The sequence below is a fragment of the Aquarana catesbeiana genome, linkage group LG03, assembly GCF_042186555.1.
Source record: "Aquarana catesbeiana isolate 2022-GZ linkage group LG03, ASM4218655v1, whole genome shotgun sequence".
NCBI classification, from domain to species: domain Eukaryota; kingdom Metazoa; phylum Chordata; class Amphibia; order Anura; family Ranidae; genus Aquarana; species Aquarana catesbeiana.
This window is the reverse complement of record NC_133326.1, coordinates 38,902,378-38,930,161: the sequence shown is the minus strand read 5'-3', so window position 1 is coordinate 38,930,161 and position 27,784 is coordinate 38,902,378. Positions and strand designations below refer to the sequence as shown.

The 27,784-nt window shown below is 42.4% G+C and overlaps 1 protein-coding gene across 8 annotated transcripts in view; it reads left to right on the top strand.

Moving 5' to 3' along the window:
• Positions 1 to 13,483: 13,483 nt before the first annotated feature.
• NTRK3 (neurotrophic receptor tyrosine kinase 3) overlaps positions 13,484 to 27,784 on the top strand; it is a 1,063,191-nt gene continuing 1,048,890 nt past the window's right edge. For 4 of the 8 annotated variants that reach the window (XR_012242732.1, XR_012242731.1, XR_012242729.1 and 1 more), the window contains exons 1-2: positions 13,484 to 13,720; positions 14,521 to 15,163. Coding sequence is in view for 4 of the 8 variants with exons in the window: in XM_073618426.1 (XP_073474527.1) it covers positions 14,916 to 15,163 (248 nt within the window). In the remaining 4 variants the exon portion in view is untranslated. The remainder of the gene's footprint in view (positions 13,721 to 14,520; positions 15,164 to 27,784) is intronic. The other 4 variants (XM_073618429.1, XM_073618427.1, XR_012242730.1 and 1 more) reach the window with 3 other exon arrangements.

Sequence of the window (27,784 nt, the reverse complement as noted above, 5' to 3'; positions counted from 1 at the left end):
AAAGACACCGGGCGTCGACCATCCCTCTTCTTGTGCGCTTTCCTGTATCCTTTCACTGCTTGTTTCACCCAGAAATCTTTTGTGTGGTCTCCCAGCCCTTACAACTTAAAAAGAAAGGCCAAACCCGCCATTTTCTTATCGATGGCAGCTGCCGAGATGCCCCGCTCAAATCCCATATTAATAAAATACAGAATCACCTGAGGTACCTCCCGGCCCACAGGGTCGATTTCCAGCCTATGTACACATGCCAGCCAGTCTTGCCATACCTTGGCGTAAGCGTCCCAAGTGGCCTTACTCATGGAGTGTTGGATCCACCTTGCCGCGTTCCCAAGGCAACGTTCCACATCCAGTCCGGGCTGGTAACCCCCTGCTGCTCCATGTTTGGTGCCAATTCCTGAAACCTGTCCCACTGAAAATGAGACAGTGCATCAGCTAAGGTGTTCTCCACTCCAGGTAAGTGTACAGCGTAGATGAAAACATTCAGTTTCAAACAGCGCAATACTAAATGCCTCACCAACCTAACCACTGGCAAAGACTTGGCTGACAAACGGTTAATCACCTGGACAACACCTAGGTTGTCGCAGTTGAGCCGCACTTTCAAGTTACGAAAGGATTCCCCCCATATTTCCATTGCCACCACAATTGGAAACAGTTCCAGCAGGACCAGGTTCTTCAAGAACACAGCCTCCACCCACGTTGGGGGCCAGCGAGCGGCGCTCCAAGTTCTTTGAAAAATGGCCCCATAGCCCGTAGAACCTGCCGCATCCGTAAATAATTTGAGATCCCAGTTACTGATGGGACCTGACATCCACAAAGCGCGCCCATTAAATGATTCCAGGAACTCATGCCATACCCACAAGTCCTCTCTGTGTTCCCTGTTAAGCATCACAAAGTGAGTGGGGGGGTGACCCCCGCAGTCGCTGCCGACAACCGCCGGCAAAAGACCCTGCCCATGGGAATTATTCGGCAAGCAAAATTCAGCTTGCCCAATAACGATTGGAGCTGCCTCAATTGCACCTTGCGCTTGCCACTGGTCCCACGCACCTCCGCCTTGAGATTTTCAAGCTTGTCCGACGGCGGTCGGCACTCCATACCCGTGGAATCTACCTCAACTCCCAGAAAAATGATATTGGACGTAGGGCCCTCCATCTTTTCCAGCGCTAACGGGACCCCAAAACGTTCCGCTATGTGCTGTAACGTCCCTAAGAGGACGGCACAAACGCTGGAACCCGCCGGGCCAACACAAAGGAAATCGTCTAGATAGTGGATCACCGATTGGATCCCTGAAATGTCCCTTACCACCCATTCCAGAAACAAGCTAAACGTTTCAAAGAAAGCGTATGAGATAGAACATCCCATCGGAAGGCAGCGATCCACGTAGTAAGCCCCATTCCATGTGCAGCCGAGCAAACGGAAACTGTCCGGATGAACCGGTAAAAGCCGGAAAGCGGATTCAATATCCGCTTTCGCCAGAAGTGACCCTCGCCCATAGCGCCGGACACATGATATCGCTGCATCAAAGGAAGTTTACGTCACCGCACACATTTCCGGCGCAATTGAATCGTTGACTGACGCACCCTTCGGAAAAGAAAGATGATGAATCAACCTGAATTTATTTGGCTCCTTCTTTGGGACTATTCCCAAAGGGAAAACCACCAATCCCGGAAGTGGGACCGAGGTAAAAGGACCAACCATGCGCCCCAATTGTACTTCTTTTTCTAATTTATTCGCAACCACTGACAGATGCATGAGGGCCGACCATAAATTCCTTGCTAAGGGAGGTGCTGCTTCCAAGGAACACGGTATTTTAAAACCACTCTCAAATCCTGATTCTAATAACTGTGCTGTATTTCGGTCGGGGTATCTACTGAGGAAAGGACGCATCCTTTCCACCAGCACTGGAGTCGTCCCTTTTGTTCGCAGGCTCTCCACCACGTCCCTTCCCTCTTCTGAAGCACTTAGACAGGGCATGAGATCCCTCGCAACCAGAGCATGTGTGCTTGAACCGGCAGGTTGCACCAAACTTACAGGTGCCTTCATTAAACTGCCAACAGAAGCCCCATTTTTTGTTGGTCGGTTGTCCTGGAGCTGCGTTACCTCCGACCCCTGCCTGAAAAAGCTGGTTCGGAGCCCTCGCCGCAGTCATAAGCTTCATCCACAGGCTGATGTCCTTATGATCCCAGTGTAGTGATGGTCAGACGGCCATCCGTTGCCTAAACTGCTCATCGTATCCCAGCCACACCACTCCTCCGTATGTCCGGTGTGCCTCGCTAATAGCATCTAAGTACATAAACAAGGCTGAGCAGTGCTCGGGGGCCTTTTCCCCAACCACACTCGCCAAGATAGCGAATGCCTGCAGCCAGTTAGAAAAAGTACGCGGAATCAGCCTATACCTGCGTTTTTCCTCATCCTCTTTCTTGCATTCTTCCGGTTTCAGTCTATCCAGATTGAATTTCTCTAAAGGCAATAATGTGAATATCTCCACATATTCCCCTTTCCAAATTTTCTCCTTCACTTCTGCTTTAAGATGTGCTCCCAATGGGCCTTCAAAACAGACATATACCTCACTTTTTGCAGAGTCAGCCAATCTGACTGACTCAGCCTTCTTTTCCCCTGTTTTTTCCTGGCTGTCCGGGACCAAAATTCCGGTTGATGTTCCAGGCAGATCAACTACAGCTGACCCAGCTCCAATTGACATTGTTTCCGAATCTCCACTAACCGCGACCACTGGCACAGGCGTACTCACCGCAGCCATATCCTTTTCTTGTGGTGTGGCCCACGCCCGCGCTGGTGACGAACTGTCCCCCGTGGTTAGTTCAAAACGCTGTACTAAATCCCGCAAACCTGCCAATAAATCCTGCAAGCCCGTACTGCTCGCCCCTTCTCTTGCCTCCCTAGGTTATACTGCCGGTGACCTAACCACACTCACCCCCACTGAACTATCCCCCCGGAGGAAGCCCCTTTTCTGCCCTGCTCTAATAATTTTTCTAACAAAGAAGAAACAGAAAAAGTAGAGCTGCACTCACCGGGCTGCCCAGGACTGGGCCCAACAGCCGCCATTCCACCGCTGATGAATGTCCCTGGTCCTCGTCCCTCTCTGACCCAGACAGCTCGCCTTCCGATCTGTCACTGACCTCCTCCTGACGAACGACCGCTGGCTGCACTCCAGAGGGTCCCGCTCTGGCTGCCAGGGGTCTGCGCTGTTGCTCTCTTCCTACTCGCTGCGTCGTAACGCCAGACCCGTATCCTGCCCTCTTAGATGGACTTCTGTTCCTCCGACCGTACTGGGCCTCTGTTGTTCTCCCTCTGCCTCTGTTCACCACCGATACTGCGTTCCTCATGGTTCTTCCTCTGGATGGCATAGGGCTGCTGGCCGCCTCAACTGCCTGGCCAGCCCCCCGATTGACTGATGACGCACGCTGGTCCGACTGTCCGCTCGCAGCCCCCCGCGACTCACCAGCCGTCTGCTCCTGACATCTTCAACGCACTGGGGGGGGGACCGTGGGTTGCGCTGGTCTCCCCCATCCCTGCACTCCGACCTCTACACTGTGACCGCTGGCCGTCACCTCTTCTGGCTCCCCGAGCCTGCTGATCACTGGGGGGTTGCTGGCTCGATCCTCCTCCGGGCTGTTGTTGTGGCCTCTGACCCCCAGGAGCAGAGTTAGGGCTGAAGCGCTCCGGCGGCCTGGAACGGCGCGCAAGTGGAGCCTCAGGGGCCCCCCTGCTCGGTGCTGCTCTGTCTTCCCTCATGATGGCTGAGACCTGAGCCTGCAGCCAGTCTGCCCCTTGTGCTGCCACCACCGCTTGTAGCTGTTCGAGCATCGCCACCGCCGTTAAAGCTGCCATTATAGGGGAATACAGTGGAGCGATGTGGGAGCGTGTCTAATCTTCTTCCCCGTCGCTCTCCACTGACGTCACTTCCCCCTTCTTCCAACTAATCTGTCTCTGTCTGGGTACGCTTATGCCGCGTACACACGGTCGGACTTTTCGTCTACAAAAGTCCGACAGCCTGTCCGACAGACTTCCGGTGGACTTTCGGCGGACTTGCAGCAGACTTTCTAACGAACGGACTTGCCTACACACGACCACACAAAAGTCAGACGGATTCGTACGTGATGACGTACACCGGACTAAAATAAGGAAGTTCATAGCCAGTAGCCAATAGCTGCCCTAGCATGGGTTTTTGTCCGTCGGACTAGCACACAGACGAGCGGATTTCGGGTCCGTCGTAGTTACGATGTAAAGATTTGAAGCATGTTTCAAATCTAAAGTCCGTCGGATTTGAGGCTGAAAAAGTCTGCTGAAAGTCCGGAGAAGCCCACACACGAACGGATTACCAGCCAGCTTTAGTCAGTCGGCGTCCGTTGGACTTTTGTAGACGAAAAGTCCGACCGTGTGTACGCGGCATTACAGTTTAAAATTCATAGATGCTGTAAACAAAATGTACTCAATGCTTCGCTATATTTTTTTTTAGTATGGGGGAAGGATTACAATCTTTGTCAGGTTTTTATTGAGACCCATGTTGGGAAGAATTACACGCACTTCCAGTCCCGGTGACAAGGGGGTTGATTTATTAAAGGCAAATAGACTGTGCACTTTGCAAGTTCAGTTGCCCCAGACCTTAATAAATGAGGGGAAACTCTTCTTACTTCCATCATCCAATTATGTGCAAGCAAAAATGCTGTTTTGTTTTTTTCTTGAACATGATTGGGTATTTTTTGTAAAGTGAAGCTTCCCCCTCATTTACTAAGCTCTGGAGCAACTGCTTTGCAAAGTGCACAGTCTATTTGCCTTTAGTAAATCAACCCCACTGTGTCATAAGGACAATAAATGATGGGATATCTCTCTGATGGGAACAGATGCGGCAACAAAAAGCACATTTATTTCATAAAGTGGGTTAAAACATTTGTCAGCTTTGTATTGCTCTCTGAGACCTATTGTCCCGGTGGCACCCCCATATTCTTTGTCCTGGTGTCACTGGGGCAAGAAGAGAGGGGAATCCACTTCAATGAGGACACAATAAATATATATATTTAACAAAACATATCATTTAACAAAATAAAATGTCCTTCAGTGACTTCTGTGTATCACTCTTGGAAATGGATTCTTTCAGCATATAATAAGCAGTCTTATAATGCTACAAATGTGTTTTCTTTGTATCGTTTCTTGTAACCTTTGATGTGGTCCCTTTATGGATTTATCTTCACAAGAGAGACTGAGAAACATTAACCACTTGCCTACCGGGCACTTACTGCCCCCCCCCCCCCCCCACCCAGGCCATTTTTCAGCTTTCAGCGCTGTCGCACTTTGAATGACAATTGCGCGGTCATGCTACATTGTACCCAAACAAGTTTTTAATCATTTTCTTCACACAAATAGAGCTTTCTTTTGATGGTATTTATTCACTGCTGGGTTTTTTATTTTTTACAAAAAAAAAAATGAAATTTTGAAAAAAAAATGTTTTTTACTTTTTTTCTGTCAGTAAATTTTGTAACTAAGTAATTTTTTGCCTTCACTGATGTGCGCTGATGGGGCGGCACTGATAGGCTGAGCTGGTGGGAATTGATGAGGTGACACTTATGGGCACTGATGAGGCGGCACTTATGGGCACTGATGAGGTGGCACTGATGAGGAGGCACTAATATGCCGCACTTATGGGCACAGATAGGTGGCACTGATATGTGGCACTGATGAGCACTGATAGGCGGCACTGATGGGCACTGTTAGGTGGCACTGATAGGTGGCACTGGTGGGCACTGATGAGGCGGCACTTATGGGCACTGATGAGGTGGCACTGATGAGGAGGCACTAATATGCCGCACTTATGGGCACAGATAGGTGGCACTGATATGTGGCACTGATGAGCACTGATAGGCGGCACTGATGGGCACTGTTAGGTGGCACTGATAGGTGGCACTGGTGGGCACTGATAGGCGGCACTTATGGGCACTGATGAGGTGGCACTGATGTGGAGGCACTAATATGCCGCACTTATGGGCACTGATAGGTGGCACTGATATGTGGCACTGATGAGCACTGATAAGCGGCACTGATGGGCACTGTTAGGTGGCACTAATAGGTGGCACTGGTGGGCACTGATAGGCGGCAATGGTGGGCACGGATAGGTGGCACGGATAGGCGGTACTGATGGGCACTGATGGGCATTGATGGGTTGGACTGATGGGCGACACTGATGGGCATTAAACGACAGCACTGATAGGCAGCACTGATTGCCAGCACTGACTGGCATCACTAATGGGCACTGATTGGTGGCACTTGTGGGCAGTGATGGGCACTGATTGCTGGCTTTGGTGGACAATGGTGTGCGCTGATTGGTGACACTTGCTATGCTGTAATCAGGGCACTTATTACATTTCTAGATGTACCCCTGCATGGAGATGCCACTGATCGGCTTTCCTTGCCATATACTCTGTCAGTGTGAGGTGAGGAGAGCCGATTACTGGCATCTCTGTGTTTACATGTGACCGGCTGTGATTGGACACAGCCGATCACGTTGTCTTATTTTTTTAATTCAAATAAAGTGTATTTTTTCCCAAAAAAGTGCGCTTGTAAGACCGTTGCGCAAATACGGTGTGACAAAAATTATTGCAATGATCGCCATTTTATTCTCTAGGGTGTTAGAAAAAAAATGTATAATGTTTGGGGGTTCTAAATAATTTTCTAGCAAAAAAAAACTGTTTTTAACTTGTAAACAACAAATCTCAGAAAGAGGCTCGGTCCTTAAGTGGTTAAAGGGCCTGGTATAGACGTGGGGAACCCCTGACGTTTTTTTCTTAATTCTGTCATAGGGCTCCCCTTAACCACTTCAATACACTATATTATATATTGTACACTGCACTATATACCCTGCACTGTATTATATATACTATACTGAGTGCACTATATACTCTGAGCTGCAGTATATATACTATACGGACTGCACTATATACTCTGCTGAAAAATTGGGCCTTAGGTGTTGGTGGTGGCAGAACAGGGTAACCCCTCACAGTTATGCCCCGTACACACGGTCGGACATTCCGACAACAAAATCCATGGATTTTTTCCGACAGATGTTGGCTCAAACTTGTCTTGCATACACACAGTCACACAAAGTTGTCGGAAAATCTGATCGTTCTGAACGCGGTGACGTAAAACACGTACGTCGGGACTATAAACGGGGCAGTAGCCAATAGCTTTTGTCTCTTCATTTATTCTGAGCATGCGTGGCACTTTGTCCGTCGGATTTGTGTACACACGATCAGAATTTCCGACAACTGATTTTGTTGTCGGAAAATTTTATAGCCAGCTCTCAAACTTTGTGTGTCGGAAATTCAGATGGAAAATGTGTGATGGAGCCCACACACGGTCGGAATTTCCGACAACGAGGTCCGATCACACATTTTCCATCGGAAAATCCGACCGTGTGTACAGGGCATTACTCTTGTTGGGTGCAGGAACGGGCCCCACTGTTAAATATTATTTCAGAGGCTGCTTGCCCTCTTTTAGTGGGCTGTGATCATCTGCCTCTCCTTGGAGGCCTTCCGGATATGATGGGAATTTATTTTTTTTAACACCACATTACACTGTATTATATACTGTGTACACCGCCTGAAGTGTATTTGAAACTGTACACCGCCGAATGCACTGTATATATAGGCTACCCTTAATGCAGAGTATATATATATATATATATATATATATATATATATATATATATATATATATATACATATATATATATATTTATATTTATATATATAGATTAGTCTGACTGTATATATATATATATATATATATATATGTATATCAAATACACTGCCACTAACTAACTAACCTGCCTGCCTAATATAGCGCAATCTCTCTATCTCTGTCCACTATAACACACTATACAGGTGCTGTGTAAGCAGACTTATATAGTGTGGGGCGTGGACTTACTGTAGATGGACTTAGACCCCCTGAGCCAGGATTGGCCAAAGGCACCATGCCTTTGGCCAATTATGGCTCTCACCGAGGAGCATGCTGTGATTGGCCAAAGCATGCAGGTCAGGTGTATGCTTTGGCCAATCATCATACAGCAATGCAGTGCATTATGGGGCACTTCAATTTGCTGTAAACGCCCCATAAAATTTGCTGTTCGGCGAACGGGCGATCACTCGAAGCTCATCCCTTTTAGTTAGTTAGTTATGGTTTAGAATTTTCAAACCCAGTGTGAAAGCCCGAGTGCTTTAGCCCTGCTAAAATGACGGTAAAGCGATGCTAAAAAGAGCGCCACTTTACCGCCGACGCCCGGGCACTGTGAGTGTGAAAGCACTCTAAAGGTTTTACATGAACTAATAAAAGCTAATTGTTTTAATCACCCCTGCCAGTGTTAAGTGGTTTGTCTCATCCATGTAAACTGATACATTCTGCTGGGGAGCTTGAGCCTGTAAAAAAAAAACAACAGACTTACTGGCTAGATCACCAGATGCAAATCGAAGAAAGACAGACTGAAAAGAAAGCTAGTGCGCCATCACATCTAGGAATTGGTAAACTGCAATCTAATCAGGTTGTGTTCACATACTGTACACTATGTTACCAAAAGTATTGGGACGCCTGTCTTTACACGCACATGAACTTTAATGGCATTCCAGTCTTAGTCCGTAGGGTTCAGTATGGAGTTGGCCCACCCTTTGCAGCTATAACAGCTTCAACTCTTCTGGGAAGGCTGTCCACAAGGTTTAGGAGTGTGTCTATGGGAATGTTTGGCCATTCTTCCAGAAGCGGATTTGTGAGGTCAGACACTGATGTGGACGAGAAGACCTGGCTCGCAGTCTCAGCTCTAATTCATCCCAAAGATAATCTATCGGGTTGAGGTCAGGACTCTATGCAGGTCAGTCAAGTTCCTCCACCCCAAACTCGCTCATCCATGTCTTAATGGACCTTGCTTTGTGCATTGGTGCGCAGTCATGTTGGAACAGGAAGGGCCAACCCCAAACTGTTCCCATAAAGTTGGGAGAATGAAATTGTCCAAAATGTCTTGGTATGCTGACGCCTTAAGATTTCCCTTCTCTGGAACTAAGGGGCCAACCCAACCCCTGAAACACAACCCCACACCATAATCCCCCCTCCACCAAATGATTTGGACCAGTGCACAAAGCAAGGTCCATAAAGACATGGATGAGCGAGTCTGGGGTGGAGGAACTTGACTATTATTGACTATTAAAGAAAAAGGCAGGGGATGCCATTATAGTTCATGTGCATGTAAAGGCAGGTGTCCCAATACTTTTGGTAATACAGTATATATGCGGTGTGGGGCACTGCATGAGATTCAGATTGGTATCACACCGCATTCCTTTTCCAATCACATTCGATGTCTGTGCGGTGTGACTACAGCCATTCATTTCTATGGCTCAAATGGCATCAACTCCGCACAAAATAGGCGCAGGACCCTTTTTTTTATCCTGCACTGGAATCAGATTGCATGGGTGTTCACACCTATGAGATCTGATTCTGTCAATCACACTGCATTTTTCAAACCATTTTGGGGTGTCGTTACCTTAACCACTTGCTGCCAATAAAACTTACGTACATGGCGGATAGGTGGCATTGCTGTGCCGGATCACGCACCAACTACGTGACCTGACATGTCTGGGTCTGGGGTACGCTTGAGCGAGAGCTGATCGGCGGGTATCCGATGCACCCGATGGGGACTCAATGTCAGCTGGCACCCGCCGATCCTTCGGTACACAGGCAGAATGGCGGTCTGTCAGGGAAAAACCCATGGCTCCTGTGTTCCTGCAAAGCAGGAACACAGGAGCCATGCCTTCCCCTAGTAAAAGCACCTCCCCCACAGTACACAAGCACTGGCTAGGAACACATTTAACCCTTTGATTGCCCCTGATGTTAACCCCTTCCCAGCCAGTGTCATTAGTACAGTGACAGTGCATGTTTTTAGTACTGATCAATAATATCAGTACTAAAAACGTGAAATAATGTCACTGGTCCCCAAAAAGTGTCAGTTAGTGTCCACAATATTGCAGTCCTGATCGCTGCCATTACTATTACTATTACTATTACTAAGAAAAAAATATAAAAATATCCCATAGTTTGTAGACTCTGTTTTGCGCAAACCAATTAATATACGCTTATTGGGAATTTTTTTAACAAAAACATGTAGCAGAATACATATTGACCTAAATTGATGAAGAATTTTTTTTTATTTTTTTTTTTTTATTGGATATGTTTTAAAGCGGAAAGTAAAAAATATTGTTTTTTTTTTTTAGATTGTCAGTCTTTTTTTGTATATAGCGTAAAAAATAAAAAAACGCAGATGTCATCAAATAATATCAAAAGAAAGCTATATTTGTGGGGGGAAAAAAAGGACATCATTTGTATTTGGATACAGCGTCGCACGACTGCGCAATTGTCAGTTAAAGTAACGCAGTATCGCAAAAAAAATGGCCTGGTCATGAAGGGGAGTAAATCTTCCAGAGATCAAGTAACATTGACAGCCACTGTGGTTCACATGAACATTGTATGATTTTAATGTGGTGCTGAAAACCCATAGGATTTGCTGCATTTCCCACACTGCATATCTATGAACCAAGCCTAAATGTTTGCTTTTGGGTTTAATACTGTTTTAAAGGCTTAGTTTAATAGTCTCACCTGATTTAGGAAGCCAGTGGTGGCTAGACCACAAGGGGCGTCGCCCCCCCACAACCCCCAGCGTCGCCCCCCCCAGCTCACACTAGCTCTGTGGCCGCGGGACACCGGACCAATAGGTTTCTACCAGGTCCGTCACTTCCCCACAGGCACATGTCCACATGCCAAGGCCCCAATTGGTCAATTTTATTTTGTCCTCAGGGCACAGTGCTCTGCTCCCCGAGCCCTCCCACCCTGCAATGCCAGCGAATCGGCATCGGCTTCTGGGCCATTCAGAGAGATGGAGAATGGATTAGAGATGACAGCAGTCTGGAGAAAGAGGGAGGAGAGACTGGAGGAGCAGCCTGCTTTACAGACAGTCCAGGGGAGCTCCACCATAGGCTGAGTGTGGACCTGGAGGGGGCTGCCCACGCCCCCCGTCCCAAAATCCTCCAGCACCAGCGGTCACTGTAGGAAGCTATTTTTTTTAGCCAAAGATTCAGATTTTAACATATGTGCAAAAATGTCAAAAAATGCTACAGTAACAAGTAACAAAGTAGTTAATTAATTTAAATCCTAAATCCATTTTGTTCAGAAAAAAAACATTCTCCTCTAGGTGATCTGTGTACATTGCAGGGATTTTGACACAGTTTGTTACAGATTCCTACCTTTTGTTATTTTAAAGAAATCCCTGTGTGTTTAGCTGGCCATACATTATACAATTATCTTAATCGATTTCCTGTGTAGTGCAAGGGCCTGCCTGATTGCCTATGGATGGAAAGTGTTTAGGTCTGACCTCATATTATATGGTTTTGGTAAATCTAAAGGAAAATTGTACAAGAAAATTGTATAGTGTATGACCAGCCATTGTCTGTGTCCATGTGCATAAGTGAGTCTAAGCCCCGGTTCACACAGGGGCGACTTGTCAGGTGACTTAGCCGCCTGACAAGTCGCGTCCCGTTCTGTACTATGGAACCGTTCTAATAGGAGCGACGCAAGTCGCTCCGACTTAGAAAAAGGTTCCTGTACTTTTTCTTCTTGTACTTTTGGGGCGACTTCAGGCGACTTGCATTGACTATACAGAAGTCGTTTTGCAAGTCTCCGCTGAAGTCATGTGCAGGTCGCCTCGGTGAGTCGGCCTGAAAGTCGTGTTGCCCCTGTGTGAACCGGCAGTAATGGGAATGGTTTCTTAATTAACAATCAGCTGTGCACCTGCAAAGCTCTAATGAGGAAAACTGCTGGGCCTGCATCCATTTAGATGTGATTTCCTATTGGGAGTATCTCACCAAAAATAACATTTTTGTTGCAGGGGATGCCTGAAATCTGGGGGGGGGGGGTTCTGTACACATTCTGTGTACTGAACACCTCCGGATAGCCGCATTGCATTTTACAGAAACTTTCAGATCTGCAAATTGAAAAGGAAAGGTCATTTTTAATAACATTCAATTACAATATGACTTGTGTCACAATTGTATATGCTATACTATTATTTGTTTTTCTTATTTGCTATTTTTTTTTCCAACGAACCTGGAGTTACTCATTGAGTAAATATAAGTGTCATAAATAATTGTAAACTGTTATAGCAGAAGCCACATCAATCCTGGATTCTGGGACTTTTTGTGCAACACCAAGCTACAGGACAATACAATTCACTATATATAAAAGTAAAAGTAATACATTTTATTATGTATAAAATAAAAAAATAATTTATAAATATTTACAATGAATATTTACAAACAATGTACAGAACTGTAAATATAAATGTCATAAATAATTGCAAACTGTTATAGTAGAAGCCACATAAATCTTGGATTCTAGGACTTTTTGTGTAACACAAAGCTATAGGTCAATACAATTAACTATATAGATATATATATATATATATATATATATATATATATAGATAGACAGATATATATCTATATCTATCTATTTATATACATATATATATATATATATATAGATAGATATAGATATAGATATAGATATATAGATATATAGATCTATCTATCTATCTATCTATCTATCTATCTATCTATCTATCTATCTATATATATATATATATATATATATATATATATATATATATTATTATACAGGTTGTGTATAGCGCCAACAGTTTGCCAACAGTTTGCGCAGTGCTTTACAACATGAGGGCAGACATATATAAAATAATACATTTATTTATGTATTTACTATGTATAAAACAAAAAATAATGTATAAATATTTACAATGAATATTTACAATGTACAGAACTGTAAATATAAATGTCATAAATAGTTGTAAACTGTTACAGAAGCCATAAAACTTGGATTCTGGGACTTTTTGTGTAACACCAAGCTATATGTCTATACAATTCACTATATATATATATATATATATATATATATATATATATATATATATATATATATATATATATATATATATATATATATATATAAAAGTAATATATTATTATTTATTTATTTATTATTATTATTTTAATATCAATGCTATTATGTATAAAACAAAAAAATATTTTTAAATATTTACAGTGAATATTTACAAACAATGTACAGAACTGCTGATTGCTATTGATAAATATTAGAAGTGTCCTATGTCATCCAAATCTGCAATCCTATAGTGAGCTCCTATTACATAAAGGAGAGGGAATTAGCAGGCATTTTTTTGATCCCAGGAATAATAATGATTCAGCCTTCCTTTAGGATTCCAGGATTGTATTTTTTTTCAGCATGCAATGAAGAGGGTAGAGAGGGGATTCCACAAGTGTGCATAAAGTAGGGGATTAGGATAAAGGGGATTTTTTTTTCCTCCTTGCTGCCCTCCTTTTCATCATACTGCATAGAGAATTAGTTTTGGTGTGTGAGTGTGTGTGTGCTGCCACTCTCCTCCCTCTCTCTCTCTCCCTCTCTCCCTCTCTCTCTCTCTGTCCTCCTCATACTGATCACACAGCTTTGATTCTCTGGCTCTCAGTAAACAGCTGAGACTCCCACCTTTTTTTTCCCTTTTGCTTTGGACAAGAGAAAACAGATCGTCTGGAGCTACAAACCTGGGGCACAGTGACATGCACCTGTACCCCCCTCCTACTACTAGCAGGTCCATCTTGTGTTCTCAATGTCTTGTGTGTGTTGTGTCTCTATATTGATGTGATGTGTCTGCAATAGGAGCAGGTTACAGAGCAGCATCCAAGGGACCCTTGATGAAGGGCACCGCAAATTAAGCTTTGCTTAGGGTGCCAAAAAATGCATCATGCATCTTAATTTGCTGCCCTCAGCGCTGGAGGCTCCCTTGCCTTTTTATTTATTTTTTTTTATCCTTTAGTCTTCATTTGTTAGTCTTCATTCTTGTTTTTATCCTTTAGTCTTTCATTCCTCTTTTATCCATTAGTCTTCATTTTATCTTTTTTATCGTTTAGTCTTCATTCATCTTGCATCCTTTGCATTTTTGGACACTGGCTGCAGATCCTAATCAGATGACCAGTACTTCAACCCCCATCATCCACCACCAATAATCTCCACTGAAAGCTTGCATCCTTTCCATAGCAAAAAAAAAAAAAATACTCCAATTGGCCAGCTGATCCCACCATATGGTGTCGGTAACCCATCCCTACTGCCAGCATGCCAGGCAGATCACCAGCCTAGGATCCTGAACTTTTTCTTGCTCTGCAGATCCCAGGGATGAGCCAAGAACCATCCTTAGAGGGATGTCTGTAGGAAAGCTTGAAGCTTTGGCTTGCTTTATAGAGGAGGTGTAGTGTGTTTGTCTCATTTTTTTGCATACATCAGGTTACAAATGGTGCTGTTTGATCTCTGATCTTGTCTATGTATCACTCCCTTTTCCCTGATTCCTCTTTGCCCCCCTCTTTTTCTTTTTTTTTTTTTTTTTTTTTTTTGCAGGTGTGACAATTTGAAATCTGCCCAGTAGGTGGGACTTGGTGACTTTAGCACCCGATTTTTTTTTTTCACTGTCTCCCCCATCTTCTGTTGCATTCCTCAGAAGTCTTATAGTTCTCCTGGAAAAAAAAGGCAATCTGGAATCAAGAAGACAGCAGCAGCAGCAGTATCATCCGGACCCATGCATGTCGGTAGGCTGAGAGCACTGCGCTACTGAGCCATTCCAGGATGACTTTAGCTGCTGGAGGATTTTGCATCTGATCGCCCATCACCATCAGAAGCTGAGATTATTTTTTTTATTATTTTTTGGGTTTCCTTCCCCTCCCTTCCCCCCCTTTCCCTTTTCTCCCCCCCCCTTTTGTGTTTTTTTTGGGGGGGCTGAAGAGCCACTGGTTGTCATGGATCTGTGTCTTTGCCCTACAAAGTGCAGTTTCTGGAGGATTTTCTTATTATGGAGCCTTTGGCTGGACTACATGGGTTCGGTGGTGGCTTGCCCAGCGAATTGTGTTTGCAACAAGACTGACATCTCCTGCTTTAAACCGGACGAAGGCAACATATTTCCCCTATTGGAAGGGCAGGAATCGGGAGCCAGCAATGGGAGCAGCAGCCTCAACATCACTGACATCTCCAAGAACATCATTTCGATGTAAGTCTTGCTTTGTATAAGGGGGGGGGGGGGGTATAGGCTGTGTGTGATGGTGGTAGGTCTTTGGAGCCCAGTGCCAGGTGCAGCAGCTTGGGCATCTGTGTATCATTGCTTGGCTATGCTGTGATTTCTTTCTTCTTTTTTTTTTTTTTGCACCCTGCAACAAATGATCCCTGACTTGCTAAAAGGCTGATTTTGCTCTATGGTTAGCATTAAGTTCCTACATGGGAAAGATGGTCATAACTCTAGTGCTGGGGGAATAGGAGGCTTTTGACTTGCTTTGCTCTTCCTTTTAGTTGAATTGGTACACCATGGCACAGCAGCAGAATATAGCTTGATCTTAATACTGTAGTGATTGATCTGCCTGTAGCATTAATGTGTTTAATCAATTTGGTTAAGCAAAATAGCTGTTCAATAGAGATAGAGAGTAACTGCTTTACTGCATGGTTATCAAGTCAAACTCCCCTCTTGTGAATAGGAAAAAAAAAAAAAAAAAAAAAATATATATATATATATATATATATATATATATATATATATATATATATATATATATATACATATATATTGGATTGGAGCCAAGCATGCCTTAAGGAACTTCATTTTGTATATATATATATATATATATATATATATATATATATATATATATATGTATATATTTTTATATATATGTATATGTTCCTTAAGGCATGCTTGGCTGCTTGGCTCCAATGCAAGCATGCAGTTGGGAATCTTGGTTTCCAGGGACCATGATCGTGCATGTGTGCATATATATATATATATATATATATATATTGCATTGAAGTCAAGCATGCCTCAAGGAACTTAAATATATTCACACACATATATATTTATATATATATATATATATATATATATATATATATATATATGTGAATATGTTTACGTTCCTTAAGGCATGCTTGGCTCCAAAGCAAGCATGCATTTGGGAATCTTGGTCTCCAAGGATCATAATCGTTAAGTGTGTATTGAATTTTCTGTAGCTCCGTCTATAGAAGGAGATGGACACCAAAGACAGACAGGACGTGCCTTTGCTTCAGATCCACCCTATCCACACATCCAGTGCTGTTTGTCACCATGACTTTGTTGCAATAGACTGTTGAACAACTGCAGTCTTCAGTTAAATGTTATTTGTTTTGGCAGTATAACTCTCATCTTGCTTGCAAAATGATCCTTTTTTTTATTTGTTTTGTTAAAACAATGGCATGTACAGTATGTATGCAAAGTTTGCCTCCACCAAATGTTAATAATGGAGTAAATATGATTGACAGGTTGGGTCACCATGCAGATACCTTGTGTTGCTACTGTATGATAAAGTAATACATTGACTCATCTGATGTTGTTGCTATAAGCCTTGTTGAGTTGAAGGGGTTAATTGTTTTTATCTGTAACTCCCCATAAGTGATATGAATCACAGTCTTGGTGTCTATAGAGCTTGGCAGCTTTCTTCTGGCAGTGAAAATGTAAAAGCTCCTGAATTGTTCATAGTAATGGTGTTGCAATAATTTATAATGGCGGTAAAGTTCTTTAAAAGGAAAATGTGCTATCTGTCAAGTCACGAGGAGATGGTTTTGGCAAACAAAAAAAATGCACCATCAATGGATGTTTGGGATGAGAGTTATAAGGGACATTTATAAGCATCGGTTGTCAGAAAACCTATACATGAATTTGTGCTCCCATGTCCCAATCCCTGGTTGCTAGACAATTCTTGCATTAAAGCCCATTCTGGTTGGAGGAAGGTTTGCTAAATGTCTTGTCGTCAGGATTTTTTTTTTTTTCACACTATGCATTTGTGAAAGAGCCATGGAGATTGCTTCCCCACCCTCTCATTTAAAACACAGCACAGCGTGTTTAAATATTCAGCTCACCAACTAGATCACACACTACAGATAATCCCTAGGAAGTGATGGTGTCATGGAAGTGTGTGGACATATCATGGGAAAAAAAAAAAAAAAACAAGTTAACACCGGAGACTGGAGATGTAAAATAAAGCTTTATTCAAGTCCGCATTGATAAACAGTACATGGCCTTTGGTTGTACATTAGTGTTCTCTGTGCAATCCAACTCTGGCTGACAGTTGTTGCTTCATCTGGCAGTAAAATATCAGATATTGGTAGTATTTGTTTGTAGATTGCAGGTTGCTGTAACATATGTTGCCTGCTCCTCTACTCTGCCTGGATGGTGTTTATAGATTTTGCCATGCTTCATGAACATCTCATTTAGAACCATTTTGGGTTCTGTAAGTCTATTTATTTCATTTGGCAATAAAGTCCTTGTGAACAAGAATGCATAGAGTGAGGCATGGGAAACACGAAATGGATTAGATGACCTGGAGCCAGCAGTACTGAGCTAATTTCAGCGGAATCAGGAAAGTAATTAAACATAAGCCTTTGCACTTCAGCGTAATACATAGCATGATTCGCCCAGCCTCGAATGCATGATTTTAGGTTACACTGTGGCAGAAATACATCTGCGGGGATTGTCAGTAAATTGGAAATTGCCCTTTGGTGTTATCATTTAAGACTCGTTGTCATCATGGATGACGATTACTTGAGGGCAACTTGAGAACTAGCATGTTGTGGCTGAAACAAGATCTATTTTTCTATTTTTTTTTTAAATCTTCCTTCTCCTTTCCCCCGGTCTTTGCCTATATGAGCTGTTTGGAGGCATTTTTAATCACTGGAATTGCATGTGTCATTTGTTTGGAGGCATCTGTCATTTTTGAGATGGGAAGAGGGTCATTTTTTTGGCCCAAATGGTAAACCAATATTTTAACAGAGGTCAACAGTTTTATATGTCTCCTTATTCGAGTTAAAATGTTTTCTTCACCCTATATACCCTACTTGTACTTGCTTTTATAATATCTCCTCCTTTGGTTTCCATGACAGCAATATAGTACATATAGCTATAATTGTTATTATTACATGTACTAGATTTTCTCTTATATAATTTCTAAAAATTCTATTTTGAAAGGGAATAAATGGACTTCAGATTACTTTACCTACCTGTTGTTTTAAATACTTATTATTTAAACATTACTTTTTTTAACTTTAGTGGAGTGCCAACCACCAATGCGCCATTTAGTAGGGGTATAGAGCTCACAGTCCATTTTCTTTGGTATGGGACTTTGCGACACTTTGTCCACCCCGCCCTGCAGTAGAATGTGGTACTCCCGCCCACGTGATGAGGTTTTTTTCTTTAGACAGAGGCAAAAGTTCGATCAATGTTGGGCGTTGTCTCTTATTGTCTTGTTTTTTTGTTTTTTTTTTACTACCCAAGTATGCCATGGTAAAGTATAACATGAGTCTAGGCTTTCCTCTTTTAATGTATATAATTAGCAGAGCACATGCCTTGACTTACTGTATAAGTCATATGCTAGTTATTTTTTTTTTAATACTTTTTCCATATGGCATCTTTATGACTCTATCGGGTTTTGTTGATCAAAGTTGGGAAATAGCAATGTTATTGGCTTAGTTAGTGGGCCCATACCTTTTTTTTATATCCAATATGAAAATTTATATCAATAAAGCACCTAATTAGTCTAAACAACAAGCAAACATCACAGACATATATATATATATATATATACTATATTACCAAAAGTATTGGGACACCTGCCTTTACAGTCACATGAACCTAAATGTCATCCCAGTCTTATGCCCCGTACACACGGTCGGATTTTCCAATGGAAAATGTGTGATCGGACCTTGTTGTCGGAAATTCTGACCGTGTGTAGGTTCCATCACACATTTTCCATCAGAATTTTCGACACACAAAGTTTGAGAGCTTGCTATAAAATTTTCCGACAACAAAATCCGTTGTTGGAAATTCCGATCGTGTGTACACAAATCCGACACACAAAGTGCCACGCATGCTTAGAATAAATTAAGAGACGAAAGCTATTGGCTACTGCCCCGTTTATAGTCCCACGGTACGTGTTATACGTCACCGCGTTCAGAACGATCAGATTTTCCAACAACTTTGTGTGACCGCGTGTATGCAAGACAAGTTTGAGCCAACATCCGTCGGAAAAAATCCATGGATTTTGTTGTCGGAATGTCCGATCAATGTCCGACCGTGTGTACGGGGCATTAGTCCGTAGGGTTCAATATTGAGTTGGCCCAGACTGAAGTGAATGTGGCAATCAAAACAGGCCCCCCCAACCTGCAGGAGATGGAAGGGAATGGCGGCAATCGCACACCTCCCCCCCACCCCCGGAGACAGAAGTGAATGCGGCGATCAAACTCCCCACCCACCTGCTGGAGACAGACGGGGCGGTGGTGATCAGAGCATTACCTTTGGAGTCAGAGGGAATGAGGATCCGAGCCATTGATTCTCTACCAGGGCAAACAGGAAGTGTGTCCTGAGACACGATTGGACAGGGAGTCCTAAGACTCTTGGCCAATTGGGTCACAGAAACTGCTTCCTGATGGGCCAGAAGGAGAGACAGGAATACAATAGTGAGTATTAATTTGCTATTTTCACACAACTGGGTGGGCTCAGGGCGCAGTGCTCTGCACCCCAAGCCCACCCTTTTTTTAAGCCAATTAGAGGCTCAGGCTCTGATCATGTGCTTCAGAAAAAAAGCCCATTGGAATCCATGTGTCTGAAGCCCTGCATGTAAATTAGGGGCCGGGTGCATGGTTTAGGGGGTCGGTGCCCCTGCGCCCCGTATGGATGGGCCACCAACAGTTTTATTCCTTTTGGGATAAAGGTTTTACATGAATAAATAAAAGCTAATCGTTTTGTTTACCCCTACCAGTGTTAAGTGGTTTGCCTCATCTATGTAAACTGATACATTCTGCTGGGGAGCTTGAGCCTGTAAAAAAACAACAAACTTACTGGATAGATCACCAGATGTAAATCAAAGAAAGAAAGACTAAAAAGAAAGCTACTGTGCCATTATATCTAGGAATTTGTAAATCACAATCTAATCAGGTTGGGTTCACATACTGTACACTGTTACCAAAAGTATTGGGACACCTGTCTTTCCATGCACATGAACTTAAACGGCATCCCAGTCTTAGTCCGTAGGTTAAATATTGAGTTGTCCCACCCTTTGCAGTTATAACAGCTTCAACTCTTCCAGGAAGGCTGTCCACAAGGTTTAGGAGTGTGTCTATGGAAATGTTTGACCATTCTTCCAGAAGCGCATATATGAGGTCAGGCACTGAAGTGGATGAGAAGGCCTAGCGCACAGACTCCACTCTAATTCACCCCAAAGGTATTTTATCGGGTTGAGGTCAGGATTCTGTGCAGGCCAGTCAAGTTCCTTCACCCCAAACTTGCTCATCCATGTCTTTATGGACCTTCCTTTGTGCACTGGTGCTCAGTCATGTTGGAACAGAAAGGGGCCATCCCCAAACTGTTTCCACAAATTTGGGAGCATGAAATTGTCCAAAATGTCTTGGTATGCTGATGCCTTAAGAGTTCCCTTAACTGGAACTAAGGGGCCAACCCAACCCCTGAAAAACAACCCCACACCATAATCCCCCCTCCACCAAATGATTTGGACCAGTGCACAAAGCAAGGTCCATAAAGACATGGATTATCGAGTTTGGGGTGGAGGAACTTGACTGTCCTGCACAGAGTCCCGACCTCAACCTGATAGAACACCTTTGGGATGAATTAGAGCAGAGACTGTGAGCCAGGCCTTCTCGTCCAACATCAGTGCCTGACCTCACAAATGCACTTTTGGAAGAATGGTCAAACATTCCCATAGACACACTCCTAAACCTTGTGGACAGCCTTCCCAGAAGAGTTGAAGCTGTTATAGCTGCAAAGGGTGGGCCAACTCAATATTGAACCCTACAGACTAAGACTGGGATGCCATTAAAGTTCATGTGTGTGTAAAGGCAGACATACATAGCAAACAAAAGCTATTATGTTGAATTTCATAGGAACGCCCTCTAGTTCCAGATTGTCCTCCCGTAATGGACATCGGTCCTGATATTGCTGTACATGTGGCTAAATAATGATTATAATAATGGTTCTGTCAATCAACATTAGGGAGATCATTACTAGACATTGTGTAAAATGTAGTCATAATGGACACATATGGGCGAACTGGATAATGACCCTTTTTTGTTGCCATATTCTGAACGTCAGGGATTGGTTTATCTCTGAAAAACATGTAACCAGCTGTAAAATATAGAAGGCCAAAAGCTTTATATTTATAAGTCCAACTGTAGGGGATTTGTTATTAAATATCAATCTACAACTAACAAGCTTCTGTAACAGACTTCAACATAAATATGCTTATTAGGTCTATGGGTCTTTTACTAAACAAGACATACATGGGTTTAAAATGCTTTTAGGAGGACATTATCAGATACCTCAATGACTGTTTCAATTGTTATGTTAAGCATCTGCTCCATTTGCTTCATGGAAAACATAGTAATGTGTTACTAAAAGTCTACAACTTGGCTTCAACTACAGTTGCAAACGGCACTAAAATAATGTTAGATTCCGCATTTAGGAAATGTTAAAAAATCTACTGTTTATTTTCAGTCTTTTTCTCACCAAGTTATAAAGACCCACCTAGTAATCTAACTATACAGATCCGTCCCGAACTGTTGGCGTGGTCGTATTTTATGTTGCTGCAAGTTAACTCCAAGTCGTTAAATTATGTTACTGTAAATGGTCCTCATTTCAGAAGCAGTTTGTAGCATGCTGCTTCTGGTCAATAGAAAAAGCCTTCTTCACACCACTTGACCAGTATATTAGCAATTGACGTCTGTCTCTTGAGTAGTTATCCAGTCTGTGAGCAACACTACTGGGATGCTTTTCCAGTAATGATAATTCCACCACCAATGGATGTGTCATTAGAGGAAAACCCATATATCACTTCATCAAGCCCTCATGTTTGGGATATACCCCATGTGTTAGATCATTAACGCAGCTTGAAAAAAAAACAAACAAAAAGAAAACGGCCCTACGTAATATATAAAAATGATTTGCTCCATCAACAGCGGTTCGTTTACAATGGCAATTATATATAAACAATTCTGGAATGCTCAACCTTTACATTTTATGTCTTACTATTATCTTATATTTATGCACAGTAGTTGATGTCAGGATTCGGTGTTTGACTGGTGCACCCATTCATATCCATTCTATACTCCATAAGGAGTCAACCCTTTACTTCTGAATCCTTTGTAGGCTGTTTTCCGAACCATCTATATGAGACTAATGCATATTTATAGTCTAAAGCAGGTGTGGATTTCTGGCTTATGTTAACATGCAATTGTCATTTGGGGTTAACAACATTCAGTTCAGTGGTGTAAAAAAATCACACTTCTAAACCATTTTTAATATTTATTAATTTTAACTCTCTCTTGCCAAAAGGCCTCTTCTTTCATTGGGCCTAGTATGTCTATAAAAAGCTAGCAGAAGGCAATATTCTATTAGTGTGAAAATGTTGTTGATTTTTCTAGAGGCATCATTACAATTGTCATCACCTTGTGGAAGGCGATATCGCTGTCTTACCCGTGAGAGGTCAGATGTTTATTTTCTTGGCATAAAGTACGTATTTTGTAGACTGAAGTAGTCACAAATGGCTTAACCACATACTCTGGTAAGGGCACATCCTATTTTTTTGGTGGTGGTTGCACAAGGTGGAGGAAGCTGGTGACACAACATTCGAACTTTCACTATTGTGTCACGTTTGTGACTCTTGGACTCACTTGTTTATATCATTTATTTACTGTTTATTTCATTTATGCGCAACATACTTGTTCACCTATAACCACATACTCAACAACATTCTTGTCCAAATGTTCAAGATTTAGGCCCCATGTGCACTGGTTTATTCTAAACGCTGACAGGAGAAAATCAGCGTTAATGATGCACCCAAGCCATGGTTATTTAAAATGCGACTAGGAGCATTTAGACACGTTCAGGTGCGCTTGCCGCTTATTTACTTAATTGGCCAGAATTTTAATTTATTCTTGCCGTTGAAATTAATAAATGCTCAAGTGCTAAGCGTGCCTAGCCTTTGCCTTTATATCATGTTTAGCATGCGTTTGGCGTTTTTATGCCCAAAAGCTCCTCTGCTGAACGCGGTTCTTCTGCTTTCAGAAGAACTCTTGCAGGTGGGAGACCGCGCTGGACTGACGTTCTCAGTTGAGGGTCTGCGAGTGAGTGATGGTGGGGGCGTATTGGGGAAGCTCAAGCATTAAAAAACCAACATGTTTCGGGGGGAACAAAAACTACCCCTTCTTTAGGGCTATCAGAGACAAAAATAAAAATGTACAGAACAAATATATATAGCATGATGTACATATATGGAAATAAAGGTTAAGAGGATAAAAATTGTTTACATGTCATATATGTTGACACATTGTATACAAGGGTGAAGCTGTATTTGAAAAGCAAAAAACAGTATACATTTTTAAAAACGTAATAAAAACTGATTAAAACGACCTAAAGGAAAGCAGAATATTGAAATGGACAAGAAGAGTTTCTTTAAAAATAATGTAGTCTAAAAACATCAAGTACAGTATCCCTTTACTATATATATATCTATATATATCTATATACTTTATATTTTTCTGTACATTTTTATTTTTGTCCCTGAAACGCGTTGCTTTTATCATGCTTTAATACTTTCAATAAAAACAACTACATATTCACCTTTATTTCACTTCTAATTGGATCCTGGAAGCTCCTTTTACCTACCCCCACAAGCTTTCAAGAGAAGGAACTTTAAGGCTTTGTGCACACTGGTTTATTGCAACCCCTGTTTCTCCCGACAGGAGAAAATCAGCGTTATAAACTCATGCTGCATTTTATTAAACCAGTTTAGGTGAATTTAGCAGAGATTATCAGCATTTGGTGTTTGGGCCTTTATTTGGGCATTGGTCAGAATTTTAATGTATTCTGGCCATTGAAATTAAGAAATACTGAAGTGCTTAACACCCCTAGATACATTTATGCACATTTAAGACGTTTGTCATTTTTGAAGCTCAAAAGCTCCTCTCCCGAACTTGATTCTTCTGCGTTCAGGAGAGGAGCTTTGACTGCCTCTAAACTCTGCTGATTCTAAACTCTGGTAAAAGCCTATGGCCAGTGATGGCGAACCTTGACACTCCAGATGTTTTGGAACTACATTTCCCATGATGCTCACCTACACTGCAGAGTGCATGAGCATCATGGGAAATGTAGTTCCAAAACATCTGGAGTGTCAAGGTTCGCCATCACTGGCCTATAGGATTGATTTACTAAAGTCAAATAGACTGTGCAATTTGCAAGTGCAGTTGCTCCAGAGATCAGTAAATGAGCAGAAGCTCTGCTGACTTCCATCATCCAATCATGTGCAAGCAAAATTGCTGAGTTTTTTAATTTTTTTTTTGCATGTGAGTGGGTGTTCTTTGTAAAGTGAAACTATGCCTAATTTTCCAATCTCTGGAGCAACTGCACTTGCAGAATGAAACTGCACTTTGCAAAGTGCCCAGCCTATTTGCCTTTAGTAAAACAACCCCCATGTGCGCATGGACACAGAGGGGTTGATTTACTAAAGGCAACTAGACTGTGCGTGCACTCCACAAGTGCAGTTGCTCCAGAGCTTAGTAAATGAGGAAGAGCTCTGCTGACTTCCATAATCCAATCATGTGCAAGCAATGATTCAGTTTTTTTATTTTCCTTGCATGTGATTGGTTGTTCTTTGTAAAGTTAAGCTTTACCTCATTTACTAAGCTCTGGAGCAACTGCACTTGCAAGAGTTCACAGTCTATTTGCCTTTAGTAAATCAACCCCATAGGCTTTTATTGAGGTGTGTTCAGGGGCTTGGGCAAACAATATCAAAAGCCCACAAAGCATCAGTATAGGAGCATCGGAGTGCATGAGGCCTAAATGGAGCTGATTTGTGCTACAGCAGGATTAAACACAAATGGAATGATACGGTAGTTGTTTTCCACAACAACTCATCCGATTATATATTTTAAATATTTAAAGAAATCTTTCATATGATCTTGTTAAACAAGAAACCAAGTCCAATCTCGATAGATTACTCTTTTTTAAGCTCCACGGTCAGGTGCACATAAAAAACAAAATTAACACCAGGTGCAATTAAAGAGTGAGCATACAAAAAGTGAACCACAAAAAAAAAACACATAGGTTACAACACACGGTCCGCCTCTGAAGAAAAAGGACCTGGGTCCTAAACCCCCAGGGCGCAAGATACAGAATACTTTATTAATCCCAAAGGGATATTGGGACACAAAGGGAAATTGGGAATTACTGACGGAGACTAGATACTCATGTTCTATACCATTCCACTAGCCTGGTGAAGGGACACAGCGAGACTCTGAAAACGTTGCTTTTGCCATAACAATGTGATTGCTAAATAAAGCTTTGGACCCACATTGGAAAGCCATGGTGTGCTGGTGACGTTCTTCTGCCTTGATTATCTTCGGTTCCAGCCGATGGTCTGCACCTGTTTACATAAACAGCCATTATCAAGGAATGAATGCATTGGCACACAAGAAAAAATGCACAGGTTGTAACACATGGTCGTCCTCTGAAGATAAAGGGCTCCAGCCTTGAACTCCCAGGGTGCAAGATTCCTGACGAGGACTGGGAACCTGTGGTCCACACAGCCAAAACCAGGCGAACCCTATTCTTTTGGTTTGGAGACCACCCAAGTACTAGGTGGGGCTTCCCCAAAGGGAGACTTCATGGCCATAAGGCCATGTGCCCTCCCCCCAAGACTTTCAAGGCAAGTCCAAGGACCTACACCCTACTAATCAGAAGTAACTCTATAGTACAATTAACATAATTGCTCTTATTTTTTGTTATTGGCTAAACAAACAATGCAGTTGTGGCAGCCAAGACAGCCAATGGTAAAACAATAACAGAGAGCGGTAAAATTAACTATGTCATGACTGCCTCCTCTGGATGTGGAGGCCCTTGGGTCCTGTAGACCTGGGAAACAACTGGCGATCCTCACTCTCTGTTTAACCAAAACACTGGAGACCGACCCAGCAGGTCACCACATCAGGTACCTTCACAGGGAATCTACCGCCCCCTCCTCCCATTACAGTTCCTTCTTTTTATTTTATTTTTTTAACAGAGCATCTCCACCACTCCATGGAGACATGAGACTGACTCTTCTCCTTTAGGTTGATTAAATGATATCCCCCGCTATGTAGCTGCTCTTACTCAGTGAAGCACCCTCCCCACCTCCCCCCCATACACACACACACTTATATTCAACCTGTTAACTGGTTCCCGATCGGCTCACGCAGATATACTGTGGCAGAATGGCTCTCCTGGGCAAAACCCCATATGGGTATGTCCTTCCCCTTTTTGGCCACCAGAGAGCGCTGCACGACAGGGGACCCAATGCGCATGGCTGGCGGTCATGCACGAGCGCCAGCACGGGGATCTGTGCTGTCAGAGGAGAGGTGACATGTCGTTTGTTCCTAGTAAGTAGGAACAGCGATATGTCTCCTCTCCTACTCAGTCCTATCCCCATACAGTTAGAACACACTAAGAGAACACATATTTAACTACTTTATTGCCCCCTAGTGTTAACCCCTTCCCTGTGTCAGTGACATTTGCACAGTAATCAGTGCATTTTTATAGCACTGATTGATGTATATGAATGGTCCCAAAAATGTGTCAAAAGTGTCCGATCTGTCCTTCGCAATGTCGCAATACCGCTAAAAATCGCAGATCACCGCCATTACTAGTAAAAAAAAAAAAAAATTATAAAAATGCCATAAATCTTTGCCATAGTTTGTAAACGCTATAACTTTTGCACAAACCAATCAATATATGCTTATTTTAATTTTTTTTACAAAAGATATGTAGAAGAATACATAGCCTAAACTGATGAAGAAATTTGTTTTTAAAAAAATTTGGAGGATATTTATTATAGCAAAAAGTAAAAAATATTGTTTTTTTTTCAAAATTGTCGCTTTTTTTGTTTATGGCGCAAAAAAAAAAAAAACGCAGAAGTGATCAAATACCACCAAAAGAAAGCTCCATTTGTGGTTAAAAAAGACGCAAATTTCGTTTGGGTACAGCATTACATAACCACGCATTTGTCAGTTAAAGCGACGCAGTGCCAAATTGTAAAAAGTGCTCTGGTCAGGAAGGGGGTAAAATCTTCCGGGGCTGAAGTGGTTAATATGTTTCATGTGGTGTGGGGATGCTTTCGGTTCATGGGGGCTTTTGCCCTAATTCTAGTTTTTCCCTGGTTTCTCTTCATATTCATGTATACATACATTGTGGATATGGGCCGTTGTGGCTCACTGCCTGTTGTTTTTTGTTGTTGTTGTTTTTGTTTTTTGTATTTGTTTTTCTTTTCATTCCTGATTGCTTTAGTCTTTTGTATCCTGAAAGCTTTAGGTTCTGTTCACACCTGGACATTTTGTTTTCAGGCAGAAAGTCGCATGATTTTTTCACGAATGTAAAAAGCAGAAAACGATTGTAATCTGCCAAAAAGGAAACTCCTGTATTTTTTGAGCTTCAGGCGCTTTGCTTCAGATGATAAAACGCTCGGATGTGAACAGGGTCTTTTGAGATGAATGGGATTTGTCTTGTTGGGCGTTTTTAGAGCTGATGGCTTACAGCAGAAAAACGCCCAAAGAC